Here is a 13,967-nt window from a genome sequence, read left to right on the forward strand (position 1 = left end):
TGATTGTCTACAACCCATCTCGTATATCAGAAAACTGATGTTACATCAAATCAGCCATCTTCAGCATCCTTCCTCCTTAGAAGTATTTGTGGTATAATTATATCTATGTGCATATGAATAATAGATGATGCTTCAATGAATGCTCGTAGTAGAATATAGGACATGCTTCATTGTCTAAAACCCATCTCGGAGCTAGGGTATAAGGTGTAAGAAAAGGGGGTTTCCAAGGCTACATAAGTAGGCCATCCAAGAATGGACCGGAGGACCCTTACATAGGAGAGTTGATAAACCAATTTATGACCACTGTCCAGCTCCACAATATGGAATAAAGAGTAGTTATGCATGTTGTCTTAAACCCACCTTGCAATAGTGAGGGCCTCAAGTGTAAACAAAGGAGGTTGCCAAAGCTATGTAAGTACACCATCCTAGAATGGACTAGAGAGCCTTTACATTGGAGAGTTGAGGAACCCACCCACCACCAGAGATGGCACACTCGTAGAGTACTCAGCAAGTTGCAAAAACTTGCTATGTTTTTGGATTTGGCAATTTTTTGTGACTTTTACTCCCGCCAAAAACTCATCAATTACTCGCCAAATTTTTGCCAAAAACAGTCCAAAATCAATGTTTAAAGACAAAAACATGGCCCCAGTAAATTTCATTTCTGATTTCTTCACTGATTTTTGTTGAGGCGGAAAAATAACTCCCAGCTCCTTTGGAACTCGCAAGGGGCATTGTCCCTTGACCTTGTCTTGGGGGTGCTACCCCCAAACCCTTGTTGAAAAAGTTTGAGGGGAAACCAGGCTAATAAATGTGGGGAAAAAAATTTCTCCAATTCTGATTAGACTCCATATAACAACACGGTCACACCTTGTGCATGCTTCTATGATTAGAGCCTCTAGTTGTACCTCTCCCTTAGTTTTTACTAAATTTGGGAAGAGGAAGATGTAATTGTAACGATGTATTTACTTTTAGTTTTATAGAAACTATTAATTATTTTGCTTTCTGCCATCTATATTCCTCATGAGAATGTAATTTTGTACCCACTTTGCAGTTAAATATATCTAGACTCAAGCTTGTTTCTTTTGTGTTCTCATTAAATGGCTCATTGGATGCATCTTCTTATTGAATTTTGCAAGCAAACCATATTTCAAATTAAATTAAATCTATTTTCTACGTTCCCCGATTTCTTGCCAAGATTTTTTCCAAAAACTGGCCAAGTTTTTGTCAGGCCTTGGTGAGCTTTTTTCCTTTGGCGAGCTCTCTAACTAAGCCTGTCACCTCCACACAATACCACAACATGGTATGTGTTTTCTAAAAGATGAGGTAGGCTAGGGAAAGCATGTACAAGGCTTGGACTTTGTGTAGAAATGGCTTATGCCAAACTCATCATGTATGTTCTTCCATGCCATAATATGTTGTGGAGTATCACTGATATCTATGAATATAATTTAGTGCCTAACCCTAATTGTATATATGAGTATATGTGGATATTTGTAAATATAGTTTTTGGTTACATGATTCAAGTCTCAAGGTGCACTATCATAAAGATATTTAATTGGTGAGATTTAACCCTAACCCTAATTTGTTAGAATTGAGATTTTTAGGGCAATTTTAGAAAGGGAACATTACACAAAGGGTGCTAATTGTGAAAGGTTGTGACCATTCAAAGGGCAAAAATTATGGAGAAATGTGACTTCTAACTTACATTGGAAGATACAAAGGGAAGAAGGTTCCATTTGTAATGTCTTCATATTACGAGTATCCAAATTTTCTCTAAATTCCATTTTTTTATCAAAACAAGGAGTTAGAGAATCCTTTCGCTTTGATTTAGGCCCTACAACACAGTTACTGTATTGTCCCTATTTTTAGCAAGTCTATAGTTGGCTAGGCCAATTCACCATCACTGCCCTAATGAGCTGACACTAAGATTTGAGGGTCTCAGTTATGGACTTGCTATTTTTAGTAACTCTATTTTGGGTAGTTATCATATTTGGCAATGCAATTGGTGGCGATGGCAAGTGGTCATCACCTGCATTGGATGGAGTTATTTATTGATGGGGCTCATATTTATTATTATTAAGGCACTTTATGTTCTATAAAATGAAATTGTGAAGATGAAGCTTCTTAAGTGAAAGGTGTGATGAAGAAGCTAAGTTCCATTTGGTATTATAAATATGAGCCCATTGTGAGGGGAGTTTATCAAATCATCTATTTGCTTCTTATTGCTTCTTGTGAGGGTTTGAATTCGGTGAAATCAATGCTATTGTTGAGATATATGGTTTTGATATGAGGGTTTGAAGATAGAAGTTGTGCAATCAATCCACTACCAAAGTATAGTGAGATAGATCCTATTTGTTTATGGGCACTAAGGAGTCTTCTCTTACTGTATTGATTGTGGCTGAGAGAACAAATCTATCCCGGAGAGTTTGGTAATTTATATCTCTGATTACCAGTAGTTTGTAATTCTGATTTAGAATTTGACAATTCTAGACTTTGGATTATGTTAGACATATATATTTCATATGCAAGTGCAAATTGGGGTTTCCTTATCATTGAATTTCTATCCTCAATATTGGCATCGAGTTATGTAGTTGGTGTTGAGTGTTAGCTGGGAATTTTCAGTTCCATCAAGCATATTAAATCTGTGTATTTAAGAGTCTCAATTACCTGCAAATTGTGTGTTTTCCCTTTGCATATAAAGTGATTTAAGGAGAGAAATTCTAGGCTTACACGTCTACAAATTGATATCTCATTTTGAAGGGATTTCTGGTGGCATTTAGGTCTGTTTCAGGGCCACCTCTCAAGCATTCTTCTTACTGCTATCAAATGAGAATTCTGGTGTTAATACTAGCTGTTGCAGCTGCAATCATTGGGTTGTGATTTCCTTGAAGGAAGCTGGGCATCCATTTGTGCAACGAACTTAACCATTTCAGGTTCTCATGCTAAATATATAATTCAAAAAACCAAAAGGAAACTAGAAAACACAAAATTCCAAAAAACTTGTTCTTATCAACCGGCATTGTCAACTAGAGCCAGCTTGGGCTCATTACAGTTGTATTATAGCTTGCATGATATGTGTTTGACAAAATGTAAAACCACTAGAATTGAATTACAAATGCTTGGGTTCTTTACAATGGTATTAAAGCAATTTCCTACATTCCTATGGGGTAGGAAATTTATTATTATTTCAGATCTGCTGTACATTTGGAGTGACCAGCACTCTAGCATTTTCTAGCACTCTAGCATTTTCTAGCTATGGACAGACACGAGAGGACTAGTAGTTTTGGGAACCGGCAGAGTAGTGAGGAAAATAGCAAGAAAGTTAATGCTCTGAGGGAGAGTATGGAAAGACTTAAGCTACATCAAAAAAGGTTGGAGGCAAGATTGTCAGATCTAATGACAATAAATAAGGCAGCGAGGTATGTGGTTTCCTTTTTTAGAAGACCGGTACCGAGGCTGAAAGGAAGATGGCTTGAATTTTCCCTAGTAGGTGTTCGTGATGTAGATGTACCCGTGTTTAGTCTTGATGGTGGACTTTTTGCATTGAGACATGAGGACTTGTCAGTGTCATTGGTGGACAGCAGCATTGAGCTTCAACAGTTTGAGGAGTCGAGCGTTGTTGCTGCAAATAGTGCAAAGGCTATTGAGACAGTTGTTACAACTGATAGTTTAGACTCTTTTGAGAGAATTGTTATTGGAGACTGTGCAGAGAGTGTGAGCACTGATGTCTATTATAGTTGTCATAGTGATGATTCAGTGCCGGAGGCAATGGCTTCCTCAGGTGGGTCTAATGCATGTATGGAGTCACCCAGTTGTGATGTGAGTGATCTAAGTGTTATGGTGGAGTCAGCAAAGGTTGGTTTAGACACTGGCATTATGGATTCACAGCATGACATTGAGTCATGTATGCTGTCAAATGACAATAATGGATGTTTAATCATGAGTTTTGGATACGAATAGTATGGACAATCCAAATGACTTGTTTAAGGATGTTATGAGTTGTTGTGGGTTTAATATTCCTTGTCAGATGTTAGGTGATGATTCTAAGAAGTTTTTGGATGGGTCCCAAGATCAATGTTTACAGTGACTTACTATTGAGGGGGAAGTTGAGACATGCAAAGAGTTTGATACTGCAAGGGCTTCCACTTCTTTAGATTGGAGTTGGTAGAGGTATCGAGCAATTGTACCTCAATTATTGATGTGTGCGAGGATGGAAGCGCACATGATGTTAGTGATCATGGGGTGAGCAATTTAGATTGTCTCCTATCACAGTGCAGTTAGTGTGGCAGAGGGCTTGCATAAGAGTCAAGGGTTATAGAGGCATCATGTGACTAGTCAACTAAAGGTCACTGATAGAGACATCTCTTCAGTTCTTAAGCATTATGATGTCATTCTTCAGATGTTAGTTGCATCTAGTTGGGGTGCTCCTATGTCAGATGTGCACGGTGATACTAGTCTTGGATGAGGTAACTGTGGAGTTGGAGTGTATTCAGCCTACAACATCCCCAAATCCAGTTCAATTTCACATAATGGTGGTTGGTGGTGAGTTTACTTCCACAGGTAGGAAGGATGGATGTGGTGATGAGGCGGATAAAAAAATTCGAGATATGTGTGTAGTGGACACAGAGGAGAAGAGAGCATCAATGGAGGGTTACTGAGTGATTCTTGTTGTGTCTGGTTCTCCACTAGTTAGCATTTGTAGTGGTGGACTCTTCGAAGGGACGTGTGCCAGTTCCTAACACTACTCCCTCTTCTTCACAAGATTTGCATAAAGGATCACATAATGTGAAGGCATGTTCACATGGGGATTTGTTTCTTTTTGCTGGAAGCAAAGCTATTGCTTAATGTCATACAATTGGTAGCATTGGACAGTTGGCAGTACCACAATTTCAGAGAGATTGGTTGTGGGTCGCAGGGGAGTAGATTAACGCTTCCACACATAATTTCTATTGTATAGAGTCTTTTGTGGAGTATCTATTGGAGAGTACAAATTTGCAAGAGGGACCATACAAGGCAACTAAGGGTACTCTCATCTGTGGCTCTCACAGTATACAAAGATTGGTGGCAAAGATTGTAAAGACCTTGGCTGCAATGCTTCCCCACAAGGAATTTGTGGTCAATTTTGCTGAGGGTTGCCCAAGATCCTACCCGACCAGTAGTTTGGAGTCTGAGATTAGAGTCATCTATTGATTCACGGTTTGGTAGTGATGAGCCACTGACAGTGATTGGGGCATTTCACTAGCATTACCCAATGAGTTCTCATCATTTCACTTTTGACCCACAGGTAGAGGATTTGGTTTCGTACAAGTGAGGGTTGGTTTCATTTTCGTACCATCCTCTATGGTATGGATTAGCACCAACTTTTGCAGATCGTATCAACACCTACAAGTTAGAACACTGACAATATCAACACCCCAAGGGCAACTTAGCAAAGGTTGGAGTTGGTGGTAGTGTTTTAGGTACCTGTAGTTGTTAACATCTCCAGAGTGCAGTTGGGTGTGACCATCAGTTTGATGGGGACTCAGGTGTTGACAGAGTTGGTGTTTCAGTTGGGTTGAGCTAGATTTTCTTTAATTAGGAATAAACATATATGAGGAATGTAGGTCAAACCAATAGATTGCAAGAATTACTTTTAAGATGACTCAACCATAGAAATGACAAAGTAGGATGACTTGATGAAGTGCCCTAGAAAACCCCTACCCTATACCCTAGGCCCAAGAGCGAGTATACCATCCCTCAAGGCTTCATATGTCCCATGTTAAAGTTTGTAGCTGCATTAAGAGATTTTTATCTCTCAAAATCTAGATGTTATTACCATTATTGTCATCTTCGGCTAAATAGGACACTTAAGTTTAATTTGTAATATTAAATGTAAATGACGTGTCATTCACATGCATGGAGGCATGAATATTCGAAGAGTCATATTTAAATATAGGAGTTACGAGAATTTCAAGAGACCTTCGGTTATTATGTGAAGAGTCTCTCCTATTGTTATATATATCGCATTAAGTGACAACCATTGTACACTTGAACATTTCATTATCAATAAGGATATTTTTGTGTTGTGTGGCTAGGTTTTTCCCTTCATTCTCGAAGGGTTTTCCCAAGATAATTTTGGTGTTATTTGTTTCTGTTTTCTCTCTTTCTTATTGGTGGTTATCTCCATAGATTTCTGGGCTCTAGTTTTAACATGGTATCAAAGCTAGCTTAGATAACAACTTAGAAAGGTTAATGTTCTTTTCTTTATTATGTCTTCAGATCTTTATTGGTCAGGCACGATTGAAAGTTTTATGGGTTCTTGCATGTTGTTTTGGTCAAACCTGTGAGACATGTGCCGCTATCAATTGATGAGGCTATCAAATGGCAGTAATGATAGCCAAGGTGCTTCTGTAAAATCCATGCCACCCATTGTTTGTGTGCATGGTAACTGCTTCTTTTGAATGTTTACCTTGATCATGATCGCATAGTTAGGTGAGAACATAAATATCATTTTGGTGATTTAGCTTATTAAATCTAGATTTGAAGCTGCAGGATCATGTGTTTTATTGGATTGCGCCAATGATATGAAATTATCATCCTGAGTCTTTGATAATCTTTGATAGCTATCGGTGTTTTCCTTACTTAGAACTCCCTCTGGAAACTATTTCATTGTGGAGAAAAGCCAGAGTGCTAATTTTGAATACCTCTTATTCTGATTTGCATCTATCTACTCAATTGGTGAAGTAATTCAAAAATTCTTCGAGCATGGTAGACTTTTCATTTAGATATGTTCCTGCATTCTCATCATAGGGATGCGGAAGAGATGATTGTATTGTGAGCTATTTGTTGTCATCTAACGTCTTGCCGGGTTTGTGTGTCAGTTTTTTTTTTGTATTTGTTATTATTTCTATATTATTGTTCGCGTTTTAATGTCTTTCATGGCATCCTTGACAATTGTTTGTAGAGGTTGACATTTTTTTTGTCTTCGTCAGTTATGATTATCGATATTTTGTCTTTCTGGCAACAGTTTTTTTCACCTTCTTTCTCTCCTGTCTATTTTGTGAGTATTGGACATACAATGACATGGCATCATATTTACTATCAGTCTTTTTTTTTTGGAGATCTTGTCAGGAAGTATGGTTGCTACAATTTTAATAGTCGTGTTGTATGTTTTGGTAAGTTTTTTGTCTTTTGCGTGCAGCACATCAATTACATTGAGGTGTCGTGTGTGTCTGCGTGGCAGTTTTTTGTCTCTTCTTTTTGCATTAGTTGTCTTAGTTGCTTGAGGAAAGATTATTGGGTTTTAATTTTAGAGGTTTGGACTTATCTAAAATATATAAAAAAATCGCAATGGAGTGTGGATTCTTCCTTATTTTCAAATACTGTGAGTGTTGTCATTCATGAGGAAAGATCACGTGGCATTCTATGTATTCAGTTGTATGGTAATTGACAAGCTAGTGATTGTAAACTTTGACTACCAAGTAGTAGATGTTACAGAGAGGGAGTCTTTATAATATCTCTGCCTTTCCTATATATGTTTTTTAATGGTGATGGTATTATTTGAGACTCTTGTTCATAATATGACTATTGTTCTTAATGTTTTGGGACATGCATGATCTGCATGATTTTGAAAGCAAATTTGTTTGAAAGACATCAAGTAAAGAATTGGGATTAAAATGAAGAATCTGTATAAAAGCCATTGAAGTCTGCAATATGTGTCTTATGTCTTGATTTTGATGAACTGAATAAAGTTGCAGAGGAAGGCCTGACAAAAATTGATAAAGCTAATAATAAAATTGGATAAAATCAAAGAGCTAAGCTTTTCTTCTTTGAATATTGATCTGATTAGTGTAGGTTATTTTATAATTATGAAGCTGCAGAAAAAAAATAATGGTTTCTCACCAACATAGAGGATATATATTTTTATATAGATCATAATTTATTTTTTGTATGTTGATTTTCCTCTCTTGGTTGCAAGATGCAACAAGATGAGAGTGTTGCTTTGCATCTAGAGGGAAATGTTTCAGCTTGAGAGGGAGATTTCTTTTGATGTTTTCTAATGATCAAAATAGTCCTCAATTAATCTCTATGATAAATTCATTTAATCTCTCTTCGTTGCAGGATGCAACAAGAAAGGCAATAGGTTGCTTTGGGAGATGTTGAGCTTTAAAGGGAGATATTAGCTTTAGAGGGAGGCTTTATAATTAAGAGGGACATTGTCATATATGCTTGTAATGCTTATGGTATTTGTAAAATTTGATTTAAATGGACCTAAGTATTATCTTTGCATATTTCTATTCTTGTGTGAACAAATGAGATTGTAAGATCAGCTATGATAATTCTCTCACTATGTGATAGTGAACATCATGATGAGAGTCCATGACGTCATCATGTTGAGAGATTTCATGATGGGAGTTAGATGTCATGTTGAGAGATTCCATGACAGTTCACGTTGAGAGAGTATGTGAATAAAGGCTTAGTTGTGAGTCTTGCAAATCTTTTCAAGTTGAGTGATTCCATGAATATGAGTAATTGTTATAGGTTTTCGTGTTGAGTGATTCTATGAATATGAGTAATTGTTACAGGTTTTCATGTTGAGTAACTCCATGAATTATGTTTTAAATTCGTATGATCAGAATTTATCATTGAGATTTTTGGTTGCAGCTTTGTGTGACTGTTCAACTAAAGATCTCTCTCTTGCTAAGAGGGAGTGTTAAAGTTTGTAGCTGCGTTAAGAGATCTTTATCTCTCGAAATCTATATGTTATTACCGTTATTGTCATCTTCAGCTGAATAGGACACTTAAGCTTAATTTGTAATATTAAATGTAAATGACGTGTCATTCACATGCATTGACGCATGAATATTCGAAGAGTCATATTTAATTATAAGAGTTATGAGAATATCAAGAGACCTTTTATGTGAAGAGTCTCTCCTATTGTTATATATATCGCATTAAGCGATAGCCATTGTATACTTGAACATTTCATTATCAATAAAGATATTTTTGTGTTGTGTGTTTGGGTTTTTCCCTTCATTCTCAAAGGGTTTTCCCAGGATAATTCCGGTATTCTTTGTTTCTGTTTTCTCTCTTTCTTATTGGTGGTTATCTCCATAGATTTTTGGGCTCTAGTTTTAACAGCCCATGCCATACATATGAGTTGGTGTACCTAGTGTGATGTCCTATCACCATTTGGCTCCATCTTGCCACTCCTATACTGCTCCAAATGATTGAACACCCATTTACCATGATAGTAATTGTGAGGTACATTCATAAGAAGGTGCTTAGAAAGTCCCTCCTTCCTAAGCCCAAAGGTAGTCCACCTTTGGCCCATTGGACTCCCAAGTTAGCATGAGTTGCCATGCTTAGAAGGTGACCTCAGCACCATTTTCCCACCTTTGATCCCCTCATTTCCCCTACCATGGCTAGTTGTAGCAGACAGAAAACATAAACTCTATTATACAACATTCATGAGTCAGCAATAAAATACTAGACCACTGGTATGCAGATGTATATATAAGGTGTAATGTTCCCAAATTGATGGAAGGAAAATTAGATAAATTAATTAATTTAGTTGTCCCAATATTTAAACAATATCATACAGAATTTTCTGAATTAATTAATTTAGTTACAAAATTAAAGGGGCAAAATAATAGTTGTCGTTCTGTGACCCATTGTAAAATTTTAGCCACTTTGGAGCCCTTTATAAGGTCATTGTTAGACATTGTGTTGATCATCATGGAGTTATCTATTTCTTGTGTATTTGTGTTCCGCGTTGGAATTAGTTTTTCTGGTATGTTGTTTCAAACGTACAAGCCCTTCCTTAGCCTAGCAATTGCAATTTCGCTGGGAGTATGCACATTGTCCAAATTTGTGGTCTTCAATTTAAAACAAATTTGTAATCCGTTGATTCAATATTGTTATATTTTCTATGTTGATTCAATCGTGTCCTCAACTAAACTAATAGATGTCATAAAATCATTCCAAAAGCTACTCACAATCCTTACAAGGTGTCGAACGCTGGCTGCTTATCCCAAAGACAACAAATGTGCTGTTTACCCTCCTTTGCAAGTGGTACTGCAGCCTCTACAGACTCATACAAATCTGAACCAACATGCATTGAATCTTCAGAACCTCCGGCCTGCAGATCATACTCAAGCAGGGATGATATCAGCAACAAATGTGAAAAGTGGTGTGGAACAGTCCTTGGGCAGGTGCTCCAAATAATTTACCAGTATCAGCAAATGAATGTGCAAAAATCTCTGATTTATCAGTAACCTTGGATGAAGTACTGGATGGAAATGGTCTGATGGTCCCCTCTACAAAGTTGGCACTCCAAATCTAGCCAAAAATAGAGATGAACAGCAACAATAAGTTTTAAAAATTCAACAATAAAGATTTCCAAATGCCAATCTCCCAACTTGCTCACAAAAATAATCACCCAGCCTGAAGTTATGCAACAATACTTTAAATTCAACACACTATGCGTCTCCTATGTGGACTTACCAACGCTAGAGAATGAAGGTTTTTGTCCTCACCTCCAAGATAGAGATCCAAGAGGATTTCCATCCTCAAAAATCTCTAAAAATAGCCAAGGGATTTTGTTCTTCAATGAGTAGAATGAATGAATTGCTCAATCTATGCCAAGGCCCAAACTGTATACTAGATACCAAATAAGGCTAAGTGCCTCTCTTTATACTTTTCCAAAGTTGGCCCTTGACTAATCATTTCCCTCCAAAGTATATTAATATACTTCTTATTTTATTTATTTTTCAGAATTTAAAATAAAAATCTTAAATATCAGTGTTTAAAACAACATTTTCTTTTAAAAATGTTATTTAAGTTGCCATTAAAATTAAAATTTACCAAGCCCAACTTTGATTAATATTACAATTTGTATCCCCTGCTTTACCCTTCAGCCTATGGGAAACCGGAATAGACTAGTAGTCTTCTACATGGCTCTATTTACAAAAGGGGGACATGACAAAGAAGAAATCCTCTTTATATCCCATTTAGCATTAATGCAATAGATACTCTCAAACCAGATCACTACTTTGTTATCAACATCTATATGATCAAATTTCTCCACTCAAATATTCCTCAAATGTCCTTATTTCCTTAGAAAGGATACTTCCGATAATTTTAAAACTCAATACTTGGCAGAGCTGATTTGGACTCAAACTCGGTGACTACAAATTTAAAAAATTAAATTCATTAACTCAGTAAAACTAAGCTCAGTAAAACTCAACAGAGGCAAGTAAACGGTTAAATTTCTCAACTGAGGCATTTTCTCATGAATCTATGTTAGTTACCATTAAAACATCCGTGTTATTTTGATTTCTCTTTTACAACCATGCAACCCTAAGATGATATTCTATGTCAAGTGTTTTGAGCATCAACATTCCTTCTAGTTACCCACCATAATTCATATCATTACTAGAGGATGCAATCCCACGAGTTACATATTAAGAGTGACCAAAGGATTCTATGTGGAGATACATTACAAGAAGTGGAAATACATGAGAGTTTTATTTTCAAGTGTAACGTTTACAATGAGATATGAATGAAGTACCTTAAAATCCAGGGGATTTGCAATCCACTTCTTTCGTTCTCCTAATTAAAACCACCAAGCCACTTATATCAAGAGTTTCTAACTCTTAGATGTAGATAGTTATGAGGGACACATATCTACCAAGGTAATTGCATTCCTTTTATGGTCCACAAAAAACAGAAACACTAAACATTAAGTACCCCTTCAATATTGTCAATCCATGCACAAAAGGAGACATATCAATGAAACAGCATTTCTTTTTGTATCCAGCACTAGCTCACCCCAACCCTCTCTGTTCCCCCATTGCAAACACAATAAAATGGCATTCCTCTTCATTTAGTAATACTGGTTCGCCCCAACAGTACCTTTCCCTATGTTAGGCACAATGAATCTACTTTGGTTCATCATTAAGAGTGTTCAAGTGCTCCAAACCCACACATGGATCAAAGAGGACAGGTACAAATCACAAGCTTCTTTTCTATGCAAGGTTAATCATCATTAAATGTAAAGAGGTTCTAATAGCAGTTCCTTTCTTCCTTGCATTATCTAGCCTAGTAAGTTTTTGTTACATCCTCAGATCACCTATTGGCCTCTCGCAGTGGTAGATAATGTTGTTGGCCTCTCGCAGTGGTAGATAATGTTGTCATGGTTTCTCCAGCAGTCAACCTTGCCAGAAGTGAGTAACAACCCTTCTAGTTTTGGTCTCAAACTGTGTGCTTCATCTGTGTTCCAGTTCAATGGAATATCTAGATCATATGGTTTAGACTCATATCTAGATTACCTTTCCTATCAAGAATTCATATAAAATACAAGGTATGATTACTATTCAGGTGGCATCTTTTGAAGTATTACAAATAAACTAATGCCTCCAATTATAGAGAAGTAATATATAATAAAATATGGCAAGGAGATATATATCAGCTACTATTAGATGTACATGCTAAAAGAAAAAAGATAATACACGAGAAACTGCTTACAATTACCTTGAGCAACATCCCAGATAGTAATTGATGAGTCCTCCCGAGATGCTGATGCTAGCAATATGATCATTATTAAGAACAAAACTATATTTCCAGCTTTTAAACTATTTTTAGATCAACGAACTGCTCGACCACATTACAACATATATGGAAAATGACTGTACAAACCAATGATTATTTTGCAAACAATCCAAAAAACCAAAATTAACAAGCACATACATTACTTAAAATATAGAATGCTAACCGTAAAACCTGATGAATAGGAACAGCCCTGAAAAGTCCAATCCTATAGAAACCAAATTATATGTAGTTTCAACTGTTATACCTTATATTAGAAGGAAATGAAACTTATTCTCATTAAAAATGTAAAAGGATATCTCCCAGTGGGACTCCATGAGAGTGTGGTGACAGTTTCACTGCCAGGGCTTTTAAGAAAGTCTGTTAGTGTCCATCTTAGACCAGTTCCTCGAGAAGTAGTTCCAATGAAAGAAACAACCCCTGACCTTGCAGGTGCTACACTCCCAGGAAATGAGGCAGTCCAAATGCAGATTCCACCCCTATAGGAACATTATCACATCAAATTGAAAGAAATCAAGAAAAATAAAAGCTCTACAAAGTACAAACAACCAACAGTAAGATAATAAAGCCCAGGAAAACAAGGTCCTTATCACTGCACTGTTTCCAAAAAAATCAAGTGTCACACCTGCAAGCTATAGACAATGTTGTCCCACTATTTGGTCGCCATTCAATTGCCTCAACTCCTCTTTGAGACTCATTAGTCAAGATAGATGACCCTTGCCAATCTGGTCAAAATACACAAGACGTAGAACCAGACACTAAAAATGATACGAATTAAATTAAAATATTCCAGGACACACAAGTATAAAAACAAGCAGCATCTTATGTAGGTGCCCAAGAAAAAACAAGGAGAAATGTATCAACAAATAGGAACAGAATTGCCTAGATTAAAAGGACAGAATATTCATGTTCTTACCTGAATCTTCAAAATCATGCACTGTAACTTGATTGGGGCCTGATATAAATGCTAAAATATGCTTGTGCTTGTGCCAACTGACTCCTTGAAATAGTTCGACCTTGTTAAGTCTCTTTACCTGCAGAAAATGAGACGTGGAATGTTAATGTGGATGAAACATCAGGTTAAGATTCAACATTTTGTTCGATGTGTCATGCTGACACCCTAGAAAACCACAGATATACTACAAAACACCTTTTAACTTCTTATGGTTCTAATGTTTGAGCTAAGGATAAAATAGTGTCAAGTAATTTCTTCATTCTAAATCTAAACTACTAGATTTAGAAAGAAGAGATCTCTCTGTGTTTGTAGAGCACAAAATAAGTGGTAAATCTAAGATTATGCAGTAGATTCATTTCCTGTGGAACATATATCTTGCACACACAGCAAAGCCCCTATTTATAGTTCACTAGAAGCACACATG

General features: G+C 36.6%; 1 protein-coding gene across 2 annotated transcripts in view; it reads right to left on the bottom strand.

Moving 5' to 3' along the window:
• LOC149536852 (Transducin/WD40 repeat-like superfamily protein) overlaps nucleotides 1-13,967 on the bottom strand; it is a 65,339-nt gene that overhangs the window by 18,680 nt on the left and 32,692 nt on the right. For both annotated transcript variants that reach the window (XM_089805255.1, XM_089805254.1), the window contains 4 exons: nucleotides 13,505-13,622; nucleotides 13,214-13,313; nucleotides 12,886-13,067; nucleotides 12,514-12,570 (listed from right to left, as the gene is read on the bottom strand). In XM_089805255.1, the coding sequence (XP_089661381.1) occupies nucleotides 12,514-12,570; nucleotides 12,886-13,067; nucleotides 13,214-13,313; nucleotides 13,505-13,622 (457 nt within the window). The remainder of the gene's footprint in view (nucleotides 1-12,513; nucleotides 12,571-12,885; nucleotides 13,068-13,213; nucleotides 13,314-13,504; nucleotides 13,623-13,967) is intronic.

This window comes from Cupressus sempervirens, chromosome 10 (genome assembly GCF_028749045.1).
Source record: "Cupressus sempervirens isolate cs-2001-9-10 chromosome 10, ASM2874904v1, whole genome shotgun sequence".
NCBI classification, from domain to species: Eukaryota; Viridiplantae; Streptophyta; class Pinopsida; order Cupressales; family Cupressaceae; genus Cupressus; species Cupressus sempervirens.